Raw genomic sequence first — 20772 nt, forward strand, 5'->3', positions numbered from 1 at the left:
AGATAAAAACTACAACGAAATATCAGGGTGGATATCGATGCACAATAATAACACTTTTTCGTTTTGTTTTTATTTCTATGAGAGAACACCAATAATGAGTATAGCGTTACGAAACGTGTTTCTGGAGTGTTGATTCTACATGTCTTGCAAGTATAAAGAAAATGTGGCTTTTGTATTTTAAGTCAACACATGATGAAATCATTGGATGCTTAATCTGCACTTTTATTACCCCCAATACTAATTTAAATAGGCAGTCAACAGTACAAACTACCTTTTCCAGACTGGATTAGGAAATCATGTTTCTGTATGATCTTAGACGTCAAAGTTTTCTCAAATATAAGTGTAATGTTTTCATGTTAGAAAGGGAATCCGAAAAGATGATGGCGTTTGCTTTGACTTATTTCAGTGTATTTCAATGATTTTAATATGGCTTAATCATATGCGTAACATTTAGGGGTTTTATCAGATAAGTAGATCGAGATAGTGGCATTGCATGTCCATCGGAAGCATCAACAGTGTCTCTAGTGACGAATGACCACGATTGGAGGCATTGATTTTGTTGAATTGTCTCTGGATTCAAGAAGATTTGTTCAGGACTTTTTGAATTGGCGAAAATCAAGTCTTGTTTTACTCGGTTTTGATGATCAACTTGGCGATCTCAGAATAGTGAAAGCTTCAGCATCTGAAATATTGGGTTTTGCTGCTTCTAGATCAGGACGCATTTTGTATGACGAAAGGTGGAATGGAACTTGATATCACTCAACAGGGTTCACATTTTTGATCTTAAAAATACGCGGACGTAGATATATTTGATATTTACGTAATATATTAATCAGCCAATAAGTTTCATATTTTAGTCGTATGAAGATTTTAAATCGAGGCTCTCGTACATCACATACCCATATTATTTCCATTATTAATGTTTTCTTTAATGAGCTTCTAAGTGAGAGAAATTGCTATAGCATAGAGTTTACTTCAATGTTCGTTACATGAAGGATTGAAAACATGCAACAAGTCTATTTTCTGCCGCAATATGCATACTCTTCATACTGTAATAATAGAACACGTTTTTCACACGGGTCAGATTGTAATGGAAACTATTACAATTAAAATCAATACGGTCAAGTTTATTGTCAATTAAATGAGAAAGGAAGAGTTGTATATCTTTTTGTTCTTCTTAATTTTAAATTTGATTAAACTTAAAATACAGAAGTGATCCCAGTATGGTGACTATTAATGATTATTTAGCTGTGTACGTAACAAGCATAGTTTTCAATACTTTTCTGGTCCAGATGTTCCTCACATTCAAAAATCACAACAAAAATGTAAGATTTAGTAAAATTGTCTCTTGTGCCCATCTTGCATACGGGTACACCAAGAAATCTGGAAGAATTATACTGAACTGATTCCTCAAACACACGGACTATAACTTTTAACACTTTATCATTCGTTTGATCGTGCAACCCCGAGAATGACCTTGTGACGCATACACATATTTTCAACTTTTTTGTCCTAGTGGCGGGAGGGCCTGAGTGACACTGCTTGTTGTCTTTATATGCTGATATGAAAATGTATGTACAATCTCAGTCTTTAAGCAACACTTTGACCAGTTTAGTAAACTGTCCTACTGTGAGGAATAGTAAATTACGTTCTGCTGCAACATTCAAACAACCTCTGCAAGTGCCACTTTCTCCACTTTTGAGCCAGTCAAATGGGTGTGTTGGATAAAGTAGATGCCATGTGTCTGCATATGCCCGGCGATATCAGTTCTTCATCCATACACTATCTTCGAGTCGACTTTGCATGAAACAAACCCTCGACCATTGCTACTCGCCTGCACAGACTTATCCTATGATAGAGCATTCAACACTGTCTTTCGTTTTGATCGTGCAACTATGAGAATGACCTTATGACGCATAAACATATTTTCAACGTCTCCATCCTAGTGGGGGAAGTTCCTGAGTGACACTGCTTGTTGCTTTCGTATGCTGATATGAAAATGTATGTGCAGTCTCAGTCTTTAAGCAACACTTTGACGTGTTTAGTAAACTCACCTACTGTGAGGAATAATAAATTATGTTCTGCTGCAACATTCAAACAACCTCTGCAAGTGCCACTTTATCCATTTGTGAGCCAGTCAAGTGGGTTTGTTGGATAAAGAAGATGCTGCATGTGTCTGCATGTGCCCGGCGATATCATTTCTTCCTCCATATACTATCTTCGAGTCAACTTTGCGTGAAATAATGGAAACAAACCCGGGACATGTTACTCGCCTGCACAGACTTATCCTATGATATCTTTTCATTCCTTAGCTTGTAATACTTTTAGTCTGCAGTTTCTTAGCATTGGGAGAAAGTGCACAGTTCAGCATGCTGATAAAAAGTGAAATATTCATCTTAAAAGATCTTGAACAATACAGCACTAATTAAGAGAACAAACAAATCAAAATGGTAACTAAAATCTTACGCACGATTTTATAAAATGATCATATGTATCATAAACATTATCATATTATTTCGGGCTCTCCAGTTTTCTCCTATCAGATAAAGTTTGTTAAACTTTCAGCAAAGGCTCAGACATCAGCTTCGACTACGTTTGATCCCATTATTACTTAAAACACCTCAAATGGGATATATATATATATATATATATATATATATATATATATATATATATATATATATATATATATATATATATATATATATATATATATATATATACATATATACATATATAAAGACGTAGTGTCTAGAAGACCATTCGTATGAAGATATGATTTTCTCGTTCTGTATTACAAAATTACAAATTTGTAGGCATGAATACGATTATTGTAGTTAAAACTATAGTCTATATTAATTAAGAAACAAAACTAAACTCGACATAAACCAGTGATTTTGACGACTAATTAATATAAAATTCAGTTTCAATTGCCATAACATAGGTAAACGTACATATTGAAATGATGAACATTTTATATTAGTTTCCATTTGAGAGTAGTTAACCCACTGACAGTTTGACGGTTGATGGAAACTCAGAAAGGATGTGCTGTCATTGATATAATGTTCCATGATATATTATGAAGAGTTTTCCTCATACTTCTAGATGACATACTATATGAGATTGGGCATGTTTTTCAATGATACTCAAAGACGAGATTGAACATATTTTCCTATGATATACTATAATGAGATTGGACATTCTTTTATATGATACACTTGGATGAGATTGGACATACTTTTATATGATATTATAATGATATGATTAGATTGGACATACGTTCCTATGATACACCAAGATGAAATTGGACATACTTTTCTGTAATATAAGATGATGAGACTGGACATACTTTTCTATCATGTACTATGATTAGACTAAACACACTTTTCTATGATACTAAGATGGGATTGGACACACGTTTATATGATATACTTTTCTATGATATACTATGGGGCTGGACGTATGTTTCTATGATATACCAAGATGAGATTAGGTATAATTTTCTATGATATACTATGCGACTGGACATACTTTTCTATGATATACTATGATTAGATTGGACATACTTTGCTATGATATACTATGCTCAGATTGGACATACTTTTTGATGGTGTACTATGAGACTGGACATACGTTTCTATGATATAACATTATCAGATTATTACAAAGATGCTTCTAGAATCGATACTAGACAAATCTAAATGCTTCTAGAATCGATACTAGACAAATCTAAATGCGGTTCAGTACGATCCCGGGGATTATAACACAAACTGCATACATTAAATGCGTTCCTTGAATATGTTATCTCGTAAGAGTTGTAAAAAGCTGGAACGTTTTATATATGAAAGCTGATACGGTCTACTATATTAAAGGCAAGGAATAAAAGGAGTGTCAGAAGCAAATATATATCTTAACATACGAAAAGGAAAGCGTCACAAGGCAAAATTTAAATTCTGAAAACGTTTCTTGTTTTGCCTGGAAACAGTATATGTAACTTACAACGCATTTATAAAGCTATAATTACATGCCTGTGCATCAAATCTAATATGTTCACAACTTCTAAAAGTTTTGTGTTTTAAATGATTAAAACAAAAATCAGAAAAAAACTTGTCAACAATATTACCTCTTTAAATGACGTATATTTTAGTGCTGTCTTTACTAAGTTTGATCTTGGTAAGGTTATTCAACTGGTTTGCCCTTTATGGAGGAATGTCTACCGAATTTGTAGTTTTGTTGGTTTTTTGGGGTGATTGGTTGGGTGGTTGTGTTGGGTTGGGTTACAAATTTTGCTAATAAGGGCCGCGTTAAATTGTTTGGTTTCTGTTAATTAACCTACTGTCTGTTTGAAAAATAATGAGGTAAACTAATATTCGTGCAATTAAGACAAGTATTGATTCCTTTGAAAAGGATATCAAATGAGTTAAGGCTATATATTTGTTGACCAACGTTACTATATAAGAATGATGTATTCATTTCTGAGTAGATCGTATAAGTGAAAATATTATTTTTACAAAAATATATTCCTCTGATAGTATTTTTTCTCCTCATTGGCATATGGATTAAACTGTTAAAAGACCAATAGTGTGCATGTTTGCAGATATCAACATAATGTACGGACTTTTGAGGGATGAGCCACTTTTAAATATTATACGACAAAATCCCCACGATTCCTGTCCCATCATATCTCTCTCTTTCTCATCTATATATATATATATATATATATATATATATATATATATATATATATATATATATATATATATATATATATATATATATATATATATATATATATATATATATATATATATATATATATATATTGTTGTTGGCATCCGTTAGTCTCGAGAGACGATCGAAGTGCGCACATGCGTAGCTTGTCTTCCCCCCGGCTTTCAGATCAGTGATCAGAGCATGTCGCCAACTTGATCTGTCTAGAACGAGCTCTTCCCAAGTGTTGATATCGATGTCAAGGGCTTTCATGTCGCGCTTGCAGACATCCGTGAAACGGAAATGTGGCCGGCCGATCGACCTTTTACCAGAGGCGAGTTTCGAATAAAGAATGTCTTTGGGGATCCGTCCGTCATCCATCCGACGTACATGGCCCAGCCATCTGATGCGACGTTGGCGGAGGAGTGTGACCATGCTGAGAATTTTGGCACGTTCAAGCACCTCCTTGTTTGTTACGCGATCGCTCCAGGTGATCCCGAATATGCGTCGGAGGCATTGCATGTGAAAGGCGCTTAGTCTTTCATGGTGAGGCGTATAGAGTCCGTGTTTCACTGGCGTACAGGAGAGTGCTTTGCACGCAGGCACGGTACACTGTGATCTTGGTCTTCAGGGTTAGCATGCTGTTGTTCCACACTCTCTATGACATCCTAGAAAGAGTTGTTGATGCCTTTCCGATCCGCTTGTTGAGCTCAGCATCCAGCGAGAGATTGTTGGTGATGGTAGAGCCGATGTACATGAACTGGCTGACCACCTCACGTTTGTAGTTGTTGATGATAATGCTGAGGGAGTCAGCGTCCTGAACCATCACGTTTGTTTTCTTTAGGCGTATGGGCAACCCAAATTCATCTCATGCTTTAGCAAAGCGGTCCATCAGGCACTGTAGCACAGCTTCTGTGTGGGTGGCTAGAGCAGCATCGTCTGCGAAGACCATGTCCCTGATGGTGACTTCACGCACTTTGCTCTTTGCCTTAAGTTGTGCCAGGTTGAACAGTCTGCCGTCTGATCGCGAGTGCAGGTAGATCCCTTCTGTCGACGTCACAAAGGTGTGCTTGAGCGGGACTGTAAATAAGATGCCGAAGAGCGTAGGGGCAAGGACGCAGCACTGTTTCACTCCACTGCGGATGTCAAAGGGGTCGGATGTTGAGCCATCGTACTGCACTGTGCCTTTCATGTCATCGTGGAAGGACTGGATCATGCTTAGCAGCTTTGGAGGGCATCCTATTTTCGCCAGGATTGTGAAGAATCTGTCTCTACTGACCAGATCCAACGCCTTGGTGAGGTCTATAAAAGCCAGGAAGAGGAGGCTGTGTTGTTCTCTGCATTTTACCTGCAGTTGCCTGACGGAGAAGATTATGCCGATTGTGGACCTCTCTGCGCGGAACTCGCACTGCGTCTCTGGATACATTCTGTCAACAGGCGTCTGCAGTCTGTTCAGGATGATGCATGCGAAAACTTTACGCACAATGCTGAGAAGGGATATGCCCTGTAGTGGGATATGCCCTGTAGTTGTTGCAGTTGCTTCATTCGTCCTTGTTCTTGTACAGGGTTACGATGTTGGCGTCTCTCATGTCCTGAGGCAATTCACCCTCATCCCAGCACTGGCAAAGGAGGTCGTGCAGGTGTGTAAGCAGCACGCTACAGCCGCGCTTGATGACTTCTGCTGGGATGCCATCCTTCCCTGGGGTTTTACCTAAGGACAGTTTCTCTAAAGCCTTTTTTGGTTCGGCTACAGTAGGTTTCTGGTCTAGTTCGGCCATGAGATGGAGGTTTTCAATGGCGTTGAGGTCATCATTGGTCACGTGTTTCTCTTTGGAGTACAGTTCAGAGTAGTATTCCACCCAACGCTCCATCTGCTTGCCCTTGTTGTGGATGGTATCGCCTGTGGCAGACTTCAGTAGTGCTGTCACTTTCTTCGTGGGACCCATTGCTTTCTTGATGCCATCGTACGTATCTCTGATGTTTCCGATATCTGCTGCTGACTGGATGCTCTGACAGAGCTGAAGCCAGTATTCATTGACACACTGCCGTGCTAATCTCTGCTCTTTGCTTCTGGTATGCCTGTAGTGTCTTATGGCAGTGGAATCGCTTGTATTAATAAGTGAGCACTGCACACTTTTCTATGGCTAATATGAGTCTGGTCTCAAACCAGTCATTGTTCTTTGATTGCTTCTCACCAAAGATCCGTGTGGCTGTGCTGTACATAGTCTCTCTGATGTGATTCCATCTTTCTTTGGCACTGCCGTTGGGAGGTTCTGAATCAAACGTCTTGGAAAGAGCATAGGTGAATTCCGTAGCATTTTCTGGATATGACGTTTTGCTCACATCTATGCTTGGTTTACCCTCTTGCCTAGAACGGTGGATCTTCTTCGGCTGAAGCTTCATTCTGCAGCACACCAGCGAGTGGTCGGTGTCACAGTCAGTACTGTGGAAGGTACGGGTAAGAAGCACACCCTTCATGGCTGACCCTCTTGTAAAGATTGAAGTACAGCTGGATCCAGTGTTTAGACCGGGGATGCCTCCAAGATACTTTATGTTGTGGCTTTGTCTGAAAGCATGAATTGGTGATGCGGAGGTCGTGGTAGGAGCACATCTGTACTAGGCGATGACATTCTCATTCATCTTCCCAACACCAAACTTGCCAAGACAGGAGGGCCAAAAGTCATGGTCGGCACCCACCCTAGCATTGAAGTCGCCCAGCAAAATCAAATTCTCTTCCTTGGGAATTTTGTCGATGAGTGAGTTTAACTCATCGTAAAACGCATCTTTGGTGTCTGCTGAGGCGCTTAGTGTGGGAGCGTAAATACTGATCAGGTTGACATGCCCGTTTGTGGTGTGGAGTCGGAGGGATAGCAGTCTTCCAATTCCTTGTTGGCAGGGTTTTATCATCCCCAGCAGAATGTTCCTGACAGCGAATCCGACACCAGTCTCTCTGGCTTCGTCGGCGCTCTTTCCTTGCCAGAAGAATGTGTAGTTCTTTTCTCTGAGGGACCCAGAATCTGGTATTCGTGTCTTCCGTAGCGAGGTGATGTCGATTTGGAGTCTTGCAAGTTCGTCGATGATGACTGAAGCCTTTAGGACATCGCTGATTGCCTGGAGATCATCTGAAAGACCTATCAGCATGGTCCGGACATTCCAGGCACGTAGCTCGAGGATTGGAGGTTTCCTTATTTATTTATTTTTTGGTGTTATTTCTTGGTGCAGTAGTTGCAGTCCGCTTGTCAGGTCCTCACGTACCTTAAGCCTTACGCACCCAGCAAGGCAGGCGAACTGTGGCGGGACGGCACCTTATTGGCTGGGAGTTGCCCAGTTTGAGGCTCTACGCCAATTGAGCGGTGACTTATAACCGGTAAACTGCTGCTTCCCTTGTTGTGTCGACGCTGTGGAGCGAAGCTGGAGTGTCCCCTCCAGGGCGCAAGCCTGGGCATGGTGATATGTAGAATCAACTGTTGCCTATATCAGTTGATCCCCCCTCTCCAGGCAGCTGTTGGATCCAAGGGAAAGGACAAACCTATACGTCATGGCACCAGCTGCGTCGCAAGAGTTGCCGACATGACACTGACACACAAACGCAATGCCAAGTCACCTTAGGGAATCCGTATCCGGACTTTCTATTGGGGTTTACTCCCTTGGCCTTTTCCATGAGAGGGTATAGTCGCAAGGCAGCGAAAGTTTGAAATCGGAGTTTACCTTCTCCTAGATGGGCGACCACCCAAGGTTAACGACCCCCATCTGCCCGAAGCATCCGGTTTTGAGGCGCCAGAAACTCGCCTGTCATCCCTTCTCCAGTCCGTGCAAACAGGTTCCGCCACTCGTGAAGGACTGGAGCTGGATTTGGTTGTCAGAGGCTCTATCAGACGAAAGCCATTGGGAGATTTCCTAGGGAAGTGGGTGCTTATCTCCCACATCCGCGCCGGTGATGGCAACCCTTGGAACCCATATATATTAGTGGTCGTCGTATCACTAATGACAATCATCTACTTAGTCTCAGAGGTTATTGTGGATGGGAAGGAGTTTAGGCATAATCATTATCGAAATATGTGCAGGAAGAGTAAACCAAGAAGAGATAAGAACATTTGAAAGAAAGCTACTTTTAAAAATGAAAACGGATAAAATTTGAAGCAAAAGGAGGAATTCGACAATCAGGCAGAAATGGAAGAAAGACAGGCAGAAACGAAAAAGTTATAATTAGAGAAATGGGCATAAAAGAAAATAAGGAATTCAAAGAAACGGGTAGAATGGGAAAGTCGTGGTGGATTCATAAAGGGCGCGAGCGGTCGATAAGAGTGTGGACCAGCCCAAGGAATCATGCGACTGTACAAGGGGTCTAGCAGCATACATTTGGATCATTTGTTGTTCCATTGCATTTTTTTTTTATATTCATAAGATTATTTTGAATCTTCGTTATGTTCATAAGATTATTTTGAATTTTAGTTGTGTTCTTAAGATTATTTTGAATCTTAATATAATTTATGTTCGAGATTATGTGAATCTCTTATTGTGTAATGTTTGAGGCGTATGTGCAGTCCATGAGGTTTCTTGGACCTGTATTTCATTTTGATTTAATATGTTTGGTTTATTTTTGATGTGTGAATGTTGTGTAGAGTGATTTGAGTAAATCGTATGTTGAGAGCGTGAGAGAATCATTGTATTTACTTGGTGTCTATTCTGCGACAATATCTAAGTGGGTAATATATCAAGGTTCAGTGTTCATATACTGGGCCATCATAACACAGTGAGAAACATAAGTTATTTGCGCATTTCAAGGAGACAACAAGGAAAATATGTCACAATATGTACAGTCCAATTGCTGTTCATTCCACTCTATCCTTCATTACCTTATGAATATACTACAACTGCTTCTCGTTCTACAACGGACACAACCACCACTACTGCTACTAAACGTCTACTGCAACCTCTACTGCTCATTATAACGACAAAGCTTACGATGCTGATTATTATAATTATGACCATGCAAAGCTGATTTATCCACTGCTACTACTGATATTACTAATACTTTTAATGGCAATGATGACGACAATGACGACGATAACGACATAAAAATTAATGCTGTTACTTAGGATAATAGAGAAAAAGAAGAGACTGATGTAGTTGTAACTGCCCAGAATGGGTGAAAGAAAAAGAAATGTTCATGAATTGATTGAGGTTTCATTGTACATCAATATGCGAAAGGTTACATCATGTTGTGACAAATATAGTAATGTGGGACTCAACAGAGATATACAATGGTAATCAACTCGGCCTGTCTTGTGAAGAAGTCAGACTTGAACCATTTTGGTCTTGAGTCCACCACGCTCAGAGCATCAGCATGCTGAAGAGAAAGGGCAAAGATAACGGCGTCGTAAATGTTTTGAGTGCTATTATATTGACCATATCGTATTTATCCCTATATCCTTATGTGCAAGAAAATGAATGTTTTAATCTTCTCAGAAATAAAGTCACTCACAGTTCAGGAAACAAAGAATTAGATTACAAGGTGTTAATTCGCTTAAGACTCAAACCGTTTTTTCGCCCATGAAAAGTATCATGTGTATAATATCCTTATTGCACAACTGTGATTGTTTTCATGTTTTATGTGAGAGAGAGAGATAGAGTGAGACAGAGAGCGGGAGAGGGAGAAAGAGAGAGAGAGTGAGGCGCAGACAGAGACTCTCAATATAAAAATTGCTCTACATTTAACTGGAACTTCAATACGTTTACATCAGTTTCAAAGAAATGTTTCGTCTTCAAACCTACAAGTATTCATGATGGCCATACATATGAAAGCTGCATTAATGTCTTTGAAAATTATATTTGCTTAGTATTTTGTAATTTCAATTTGTTCGCTCAATTCAATTTGCAATAGCCTAAGTAGCAAACAAATATTGATTTGCTAATAGTACGCTGTAGTAGACAAGCAGAAGGTGGGAGGTGTACATTATTGATAGTCTCAAGAGTTAGAACAAACGATACACGTCCTTTACTAATCTGGACAACTGATGTTTGTTTTAAGAAAACGAAAAGGACACATTAAGCTCTTTGACATTAAAACCTTACCAAAACTTGACTAAGTCTAAGTCATTAACATTTGTATTTGACTTGGGCCTCTTAATCATGTAGTTGTGAAAATGATCTTGTTAATCCGTAACATGATATGGTTTAAATATATAACCGTTATAGAGAGAAGCCATTTATGCGCGTGCTGTCTAATAATTTTACAAGTGTTGTTGAAATAAAACAGCCTTCAAATATCTAGGACTTACTTGTTTTCAGCGAATGTTTGTAAACTAAAAAAAAAAGTAAAAGGCAAAAGTGGCCAGGGCTCAGCCCTCTGTACGATTGTGTTTGAACACATCCCGCCCATTTTAGTGTATTTCTCACGCTTGTCTGAACGTGGATATTGTCATTTTGTACGCTTCGAAGTACGTCATTAGGTCATTATCTTATAATGTATAGATAGATCGATCCACAATTGAGAGTCCCTGATTTATCATCAATGGGCGTATGATCAAAATGACTATTCGTGGCAAGATTGCACATTTGTACACCATCCTTCAACGCCTCTACATGGGTTTGTCTCTTGGGAAGATTCTTTGAGTGCTGTCGTCTAAACATAGAATATTTATAGTACATGCTTATTCGCGAGAATTAAAAATTATTATATTATGTGATTGGTCACCTTTTTGGGACCGCAGGCAGCAACCACCTTTTCCAACTGTATGATGCGGGAGGGGCAGGTGGTGACGGTGGTGGTGATGGCTGGCAATATCAGTTGCAGTTTTTGTTCTTTTTATGGTACTCAATAACAACGGCGAAAACATATTTTTCTTCCATATCTCACTCTATTATTAAGGCGATAAACAGTGATTAACTCATCTGTATACATTGTATGTTTGTTGAAACGCATTCGCACATTCATTTTTCTAAAGTTTAACATCCCAAAGATTCAGTGTTATCACTACATACATGTATCCATCCATCCATCCATCCATCCATCCTACATACATCCATGCTTACATAATCACTGTACAAATAAAGAGAGCGAGGCAATACATTTTTCGCACAAAGTGGGGAATAACGTGGACCGAACACCGTCGAAACATATGGTCCTATCCAGAAGGTACAGTTTATGTTGCACGAGAGATAACGAAAAAGAAAAAGAAAAGAAAATCTAGAGAACACAGGCTTAAGATACCATTTGATATAAAATTATAGATTGTTTTATGTATTGTCATAGATTAGTATAGCGTTTGTAACGATTCCACGAGATTTTCTATATAGCATCCACCTTCTCATAAAGGCATTCCACACAAAGTGCGTGAAAGCAATATACTTTTCCGCAGAATAATAATGAAAGTTTAAAAACAAAAACGGTAAATGCGATTACATTTTTTTTCAAGTGTATATGTTTTTATTACTAAGTAAAATCACAAGTATAACATCATCTGCCTCTCGATTATTATGTATACCAAAAAGCGCATTTTCTTCTGAACTACTAAAATGAATGTATACATTTGCTACTTAGTACTAATAAAAGTTAGTCCAAAACAGACTGGATATACGTAAAGTCCCAGAGCAGGTGTGAAACCTTTTTTCTTTAAATTCGTCACAAAGCTTTTTTCTTCCCGTTTCCCAATTTTGATTCATGCTGTATTACCCGAGAATACCTAACATTTTAGTAATAACCCACCTCGACATAGGGTATTCGGTTATTCTAAAAGCCAAAAATACCTTGCCAGTCAATTTTAATTTATCCTGAGATTTCTTTGCTTTTTTAATCAACCAGATGACAATTCCCATATTTTCTGCAATTTTTGCGTTAATATTTATGTAGACTAGATTATTTTTGTTGATACATATTATATAGTATGTGAATGAAAAACATCTGAAACTTACTATTGATTTGCTTATTTAATTTATGATTCAAGGAATTTTTTTTAATAAAAATACTATTTCACTCAGGTAATTAATTTGTTTGGAATACAACAGGTAGATACTGAACAAGTGGATGAAGAACCCGGCTAATCCCTTAAGCAACCACAACCAACGGGAAGTCACGGACAAGCTTTCTCACATTCCCACATTAGCTAAGACCTGAGAGTGCAAGCCGGGATGACAAAGGTTAGATGTGTGGGTGGTCTATAAATGCAAGTACGTTGCAGCGACTCGTCCACCCAGGACACTGCCTGCAATAACATTTATACCACTTTTCGAAGCCGATTTTCAGAAAGATGATCTCCATTTAATCAACAAGTAAAAAAACATTCAACACATTTAATCCTCCGTTCTCACAATTAATGTCATTTATATCCCACTGTGTGTGTGTGTGTCTGTGTGTCGTTCAAAACAATCTTACAGCAAAGGGAGGTAGTTCCACGATAAAAGTGGGAAAGTGATAAGGGCGGCGTTGGTAGTATATGGGGGTAACTTGGTCAGTATCAAACTTTTTTAAAAACAACTAACTCTGCCAAAGGTGTAAGATGGGCCTTTTTCCTATTATCAAACTACTTTTTTTAATTTTCGTAATTTTCTTGTGTTAGTTCGTTTGTGTCCTATCAGTGAGATCTGTTGAATATAATATAGTTTATCAATTACACCCGCGTGTGCCCCAAATTAAATCGTCATCTAAGTATGTTCTGTCATCTAAGTATGTTCTGTTCTTACAGCCAGAGTAACTTTCAAAACCAAACAGCTGTGGTTTTTTATGTACTAATGCTTAAACGTTAAAGCTTGAAATGTAATATGTTATCTTTAACACAGATTTTAAAGTGAAGTAAGCATCTTTGACAAACTGAAATAAGAGACATTGTCAGTTGTTGACAGCAATATTTTAACAGATCGGTTCTTTCTAACATTGTTAGCTAATTAAGCAAATTGTTCTCTACACGCCGAATTCAAATATCCAGCTCATTCCTATGAAACTGCATTTCATCTCAACAGCATTCGTGTTACCTTAAACACAACCATTTCAAGCTGTATTGTTGTTTTCAAAGAAACAAGTTCACCTTTCAAATCTTATAATATGTTTTCAAACTTCAGATTAATATCCTATTTACCAACAAATCGTTCGTTCTGTTTACATTTCTGTCTAGACCGATCAACACTGGCATAATATCCGAATGACTTTGTCCACCTGGAACCTAATAATCGTCAACACGTGGGACCTTTTGATTTTGAAAACACATTGGCCAATACACAAATTGGACTGACCTCTTGCAAGATATGTGTTTGTGAATAGGGCTGTGATCTTGTAGTCCTTCTTTTCGTGCAAGCTGCTTCATGGGATGAATTGCGTGGGACTGAAGTACTAGTTTTAACACGGCGGGACTGCGACCGCCTCAAAGTCATTATTCTAAAGTAAACTAACAGTGTAAAGATGTTTCAGATTTCAGAAATCAACACTAGTAGATTAAACATCAGAGTTCTTATTACTTTTTCGTATCCTGCGTAGTTTCGTATCATTATAAGATCCATCTGCATGTGGAGCTGTCTGGGTATCTGACTTCATCATCTCCATTTGCCCAGAGCTCGTCTTTGAATAAGAACTATTTCTAGCTGCACCAAAGTTCTGTTTCTTCCTTCTTTGTTCTCTTTTTGTCAGGATTTGATTCCTGCTATTCATATCGTCTACGAACGACAGTCCAAAATGTGCTATTTTCTCTATTGTCAACGCTTCTCTCTCCCCCGTAACATCACTGTCACTACCCTCATTATCCAAAACGCTGGGATTTTGCAGTTCTCTTGCTGATAACTGGCCTGTAGATGCCGGCAAGGCTTCTTGTCTCGATGGGTGTCGTCTGGAATCGTCCGAACTCGGTTGGACTGTAGACGGAGGTAGATTGGGTAAAAACTGCAATGGATTGAACGGCATCATCTCGTAATATGGACGGCTGCGAGGACTGAAAAGGATTGATAGACGCCAAAACAAATATAACATATTATGTAACAAATGACACCCACATATTTAAATTGTATGTCTGCCTTTTCCTTGCCAAGATATTGCTTACCTTTCTGAATTATGAATCATAATTGGTATGTTTGTTCTTTTGTTTTGTTGATTTGTTGGGGGGTTTCAGTTTATGTATATTGTCTTATTTGGGATTTGCACATGCTTTACCTAAATGAGCGTGTGTCTTATCCGTGTGTATGTGTGCTTGTCATTGTGTATATAAATAGAAGCAAAATGATAAGAAAGTTATTGCATGAGTTACTCCATGACTGGTGCTCCAGAGTTATTTGCTGCAGCTTCACATGTCCGTTTTTCCAAATACTGGTAGAAGTAACCTTGTCAACTTGCTATCTTATGAGCAGTGTAATTTCTCTTCTGCATTTTAATTGCTTCCAACTGAACAAAACAAAATTGAAACATGGCCTATAATGTGGTATTACATATTATTATCAGCAAACCTCTTGTTTTTACACTAAATGTGAAGAATGCCCTCTGTAAACGTTAAAGAAAACTAAGGCAATGATCTAAATGAGGTAGACAAACGTAGTGTAACGCAGTATAAGACAAATTCTGAAAACAATATGTACAGTTAGGTGGTTTTATATTTCTTGCTGTAGAGCATAGAGGTAGCATCTTGTTTGAGGTATCATTGCAAGAAGCCATCCATAAATGGCCCGAGTCATAACTACACCCAGGCCTTAATGGCAAACACACCAACATATGAATGAATAATTTAAACAGAACACCAACATACTAAACACAAAAGGGATCGAACACACTTGCCAATGGATACTCGAGAACAATAAATTGGGAATCGATTAATTAATAGATTCATATACACTGATAAATTATCCATATAGTATCGAAAATATCTGCACTATGTAATATAGTCATTACAAAATGAGGAAGTAAGTGTATCTCTAATACCTCGATTTAAGCATTAACGTTGTACTGGTGATTTGAACTAAACTAAAATCGTTAGATGCTTAACAGTAAGTTTTTTGAGCGAGTTGCATCCATTAGGCCCTTTGATATTCAAGCTGAGGAAATAAGTATATCAGTTGTATCAATTAGGTCCTTTCATATTCAAGCAGAGGAAATAAGTATAGCAGTTGTATCAATTACGCCCTTTGATATTCAAGCAGAGGAAATAAGTATAGTAGTTGTATCAATTAGGCCCTTTGATATTCAAGCCGAGGAAATAAGTATATCAGCTGTATCAATTAGGCCCTTTGATATTCAAGCCAAGGAAATAAGTGTATCAGTTGTATCAATTAGGCCCTTTGATACTCAAGCCGAGGAAATAAGTATATAAGTTTTATCAGTTAGGCCCTTTGATATTTAAGCCGAGGAAATAAGTATATCAGTTGCATCAATTAGGCCCTATGATATTCAAGCTGAGGAAATAAGTATATCAGTTGTATCAATTAGGCCCTTTGATATTCAAGCCGAAGAAATAAGTATATAAGTTTTATCAGTTAGGCCCTTTGATATTTAAGCCGAGGAAATAAGTATATAAGTTTTATCAGTTAGGCCCTTTGATATTTAAGCCGAGGAAATAAGTATATCAGTTGCATCAATTAGGCCATATGATATTCAAGCCTAGGAAATAAGTATATCAGTTGTATCAATTAGGCCATATGATACTGAAGCTGAGGAAATAAGTATATCAGTTGTATCAGGCTCTTTGATATTCAAGCTAAGTCAGACAATAACATGGTAGGAAGATGCAGTATACAGTATCTTCTACCCTTCCACGTATGACCAAAGAGGAAGGGGGTCGACGATACGTATACAATGTTTCAGAAGCTTCAAATATGTATTATTCTTCACGATGTATCTTACAAACTAAATCTGTCTTAGCGAAAACCATAACAATATCTATACATGAATTAGTAAACTCAATAAAAGAAACGTAAGACACGTTTGCCATATATTGTGAGAAGACAAAATTACGATTTGAGATAAAAACAAACCTTAATTGAATCTCGCCAGAGTTCAGAGCTTCGCCTGTGTATATCCCTTTTCTCCCATTTTGCCAGCGAATCTGCAGAGATTATAAAGATACATGTATTAGACTATAATAAGGACCTTTAACATGGACAGATTATAAGTACACCAACACGTATGAAACTTTGTATATACTTTGTTAAATGCGTTTGTATTAACTATTCGCAATTTTGGTCAATGTCAGAAGTTCTTATCGGTTTTGTTATTAGTTAGCTTATTTGCATCAACTCAAGTTACATTTACAAGTTAGAATAAATGTGTCGGAAAGTGATCTGTGTCTTCCTTCATAAATGATTTTTCAGTGCAGATTTCTACACGACATTGGACCCACTTTGAAATTAGTATGAGTCTATGTTTTCTTTACTGTACTCAATATTTTTACCAGGCTGTTAGCATTAACAACAACGCAAAACGATACTTCCTAAACAACCAAAAGGATAAACATATTATCATACGCATAGATTGGCAACCATTAATCATGTGATCAAATGCAGACTATATTAAACGTATGTAACAGAAATTAACTGCTTCCTGTGAAAAGGCCATCTTAACTCTTACTTTTGCAGAACTTAGGTTGGAAGGAATTATATCAGAATAATATACGAACTGTAAGTCTTTTCAAGCTAGTCATCACCGCTATAAATATTATTAGCAATTATTTACTAGCACTGATCAAAATGTAGCAAATTAGATCAAAACCAAGTACAAATTCATGTTCGTTATTAAGTAATCCTCTGATTGACAGAGAGATTGGTTTTTCCAAACCTTTCTCCCTCTGCGATTTGTTTTACAAATTCAAGGGATAAATTTAATAAAATTTAATAAAATTCTCAGATTAACTAATTCAACGAAGTAGAGTAACAATTTCATCTGTATCTGATGCCACTGAACGTAGAAACCCACGGTTTGGACCCTATTGTAGACTTTAATTTTTTCAGTAGCAACACATTTTATTCAAATCTTACATTGGCAAAGATGTTTTCATCAAAATGTTTAACATTTTCCGTGAGTGAGGTATTTCCATTATCACGTGTAGAAGATGAATGTCAGAAACACAATGTTACCTTGGCAACATTTTTACCGTCCATGTTTGTATTATACACCATGCCTGTTGTTCCCTCCTCAATTCCATCATCATCATTGGACTTCCGGTAACTCCCTTGCAAACAGAGTATCCATATAAATTAAGATAGATAGATAGATAGATAGATAGATAGATAGATAATGAGAGAGAGAGACAGACAGAAAGACAGACAGACAGAGATGCACATTGATGTACAGAGAGACAAAGGCAGACTGATAAGTTTTTTTTATTTCAGCAACAAATCAATAAATTAAAGGTTATATTAATGCCTAGGCAATCAGAGTAAACTAACTTTCCGAAAAACATTAAGTGTACCAATCGGACCTGGTCTGATCAGGATTTGACCCTGCAACCTTTTATTCGCTAGGGCGGCAAGCAAATCAATTTGCAACCGTGGGGATTAACGACTATGAACAGAATTATCTGGCTTGGGTGCAGCCTTTAAAAATGATAAGAATAGTAATATACCCATGCATAATGATGAAAGATCCAATGCTGGTCACATTCATACACACCTTCCAACAATGCTGGGAACGCAATTTATGCACTAAAAATATTATTTGTACACAATGTGTTGTAATTCGCCCCCTGCTGGAAAAAGAGAAAGTTTTATACCGAGTGATGGTAACAATATTACTCATATGCTTACCTGATAAACATTTGAATACTTATAAATAAAATTCCACACTAGTTTTCCTATCCAATTCTTCAAGCCGGAATACAATTTTAAGGATGCTTTTGAAAATGCGCAGACTTGAACCTATAAAACACTTTTAAAGGAAAGAAGATATTTTCTGATTCGCGTTAGAAACCGACTCTCATCAACTCACCGGATATATATTTCATTATTATCCTTGGAAATGTCAAGGTCCGCTGCTAACACAATGTCTACTGACAATATTTTCCCATCACTTGATGGTGCCTAGAAACAATTAATCCTTTTGAAAAATGATGCTCACAGATGAAGTCTTGGAACGCGGACTATGCCTGTACTTGGAGTACCATTTGGGTAACATTATTTATTCCTTGTTTGTCGCTTTATTCGTGTGATTGAATTGATGTTATAATTTGCAGGATGACATTATATCATTGACGTCCATCCCTCCCACCGCATGCAAACGTTCAGTTCGCCCTACAGTAAATATGTAAACTTTTAAGATAATAAAACATTTCTAAAACTTAAGTTTTGAAAATAGTGCGAACATTTATTTAAATGTAGTGTATGCTGTTTTTGGTTCTGTCCTAAAATTCACAATTTTGCAGGGTGCTGTTCATAGTCAAATTCTAAGAAGCTAGCATTTGCACGTAACTCGTCTCTTCGGTTTTGTTTGGTTTTATTTTGTTAAGGCACATCAACACAAGTAGGTTATTAATTGCCGAGGCAATTGGAGTAATGTCCGCTTCCCAGGGGCATAACTTGGTAATCGCCAATAGTTGGTCTGATGGTAGGTTTCAAATTCACACTCTTTAGGTTTCGACTACGCCACGCAAACCTCTAAGCAGCTGCGGCTCGTGCCTCGATTAGTCATCTTTTAAGACCTGAAGAAGGGTAAATCTGGTCGGTGTACTATGCGTCTCCAACCAACCAGTGATTGAAATCATAATTAATCCAAACAGCAAAGCATGGCTGGTTTGAAAATCGTAATGATTTAAATGTTCAGGTTTTAGATATATGTTTCAGATAAGTTATTACCTCTTACTACCTCACAACCGATTTTCATGATGAATGAATGTTCCATAACTCTCGGTCCTTCGCGTGCCTGTACTTTGACATCATGTGCATTTTCTGCACCATAACGGTAGCGGAACCTCCATCGGCTGTAGTTCTTTTCTTTGTCCCATTCCACAATTACCCAGCCAGCAAAAACTAATATAAAAAGAACGTAATATGCTCTAGATGTTTAGAATAATAAAATGTTGGACTGAGCCTGAAGTTTGCTATAGCTAATTTACCTCACAGGAAAGAAATGTACGTGACGCTCCATATTTTCAGTTCTAAGACCATTATTGACTATATAAAACAGTCATTTAGATGTAGACCTTTATCTATATATCCTAAATAAATCGGATTTCATGAAACTGTCAATTCAGAAATTGGTACGTTTGCTCCTAAAAGACGGCATTACCTTTTACGTCAAATAGCTCACATTCAGAGATCATCATTATATTGGTGTTAAACAGTTAAACGCAATTTGCAGATGCCAGATGCAGTCGGAAAGGAAAACAAGTGATTATGTAATTCCAGATTTACATTTTATAGGCCAACATGGCCGTTAATAAAGTCCTAAATGATGTTCCATAACGATCTTAATCCAAACACATCAAACTAAATTTTAATAATCTATCCTGCATTTTATATAATACGATTGTAATAATAACCGGTTAAATGGAACAAATGAAACTTTATGCACATATTTGGTATGTACAGCAAATCTAATCTATAAATATTACATTTTAGCTTAACATATCTAATTATATATCTTTTGGCACTTTACAGGCTTTCGTACCTTTACCCTTGCAATAAGAAATTATCGTTCCAGGACCGTTGTTGTCCTCATCACGTCGGCTCCAATCAGGACCTCTTCGAACACGGGACCCCACTGGAGGAAGCTGGTAGGAACATTCTACCTCCTCCTCATCGGTGGTTGTTCCTTTATCGTTTTGATAATCCAACTGATCTTTAACCTCAGTGGCAATTAATTCCTGTCATAAAATTATATATATATATATATATATATATATATATATATATATATATATATATATATATATATATATATATATATATATATATATATATATAATCTGGTTAAAGTCTATTTTAGTCTGGCATAAGCATTAATTCATATGAATGAATGTAAATGCTAGCATGGTATATGCGTTCCACACATTGCTCCTTGGCTGTAAATGTAATTAACAGACTTTGTTTAACGACTGCGCATGGAAGTATTGCCTGGCTCACGTCACTTGTTATTAGCATCGAGTATTGTAAGCGAAAACT

The 20772-nt window shown here is 37.5% G+C and overlaps 1 protein-coding gene across 1 annotated transcript in view; it reads right to left on the bottom strand.

The window, feature by feature from the left end:
• Nucleotides 1-12106: 12106 nt before the first annotated feature.
• LOC149777848 (uncharacterized) overlaps nt 12107-20772 on the bottom strand; it is a 33486-nt gene continuing 24820 nt past the window's right edge. The window contains exons 12-16 of the mRNA XM_089938917.1: nt 20279-20474; nt 19465-19638; nt 17752-17846; nt 16654-16724; nt 12107-14627 (exon numbers count right to left, since the gene is read on the bottom strand). Of these exons, the coding sequence (XP_089795043.1) occupies nt 14138-14627; nt 16654-16724; nt 17752-17846; nt 19465-19638; nt 20279-20474 (1026 nt within the window). The 3' untranslated portion in view covers nt 12107-14137. The remainder of the gene's footprint in view (nt 14628-16653; nt 16725-17751; nt 17847-19464; nt 19639-20278; nt 20475-20772) is intronic.

Source organism: Sinohyriopsis cumingii, chromosome 17 (assembly GCF_028554795.1).
Source record: "Sinohyriopsis cumingii isolate HCF-2022 chromosome 17, ASM2855479v2, whole genome shotgun sequence".
NCBI lineage: Eukaryota > Metazoa > Mollusca > Bivalvia > Unionida > Unionidae > Sinohyriopsis > Sinohyriopsis cumingii.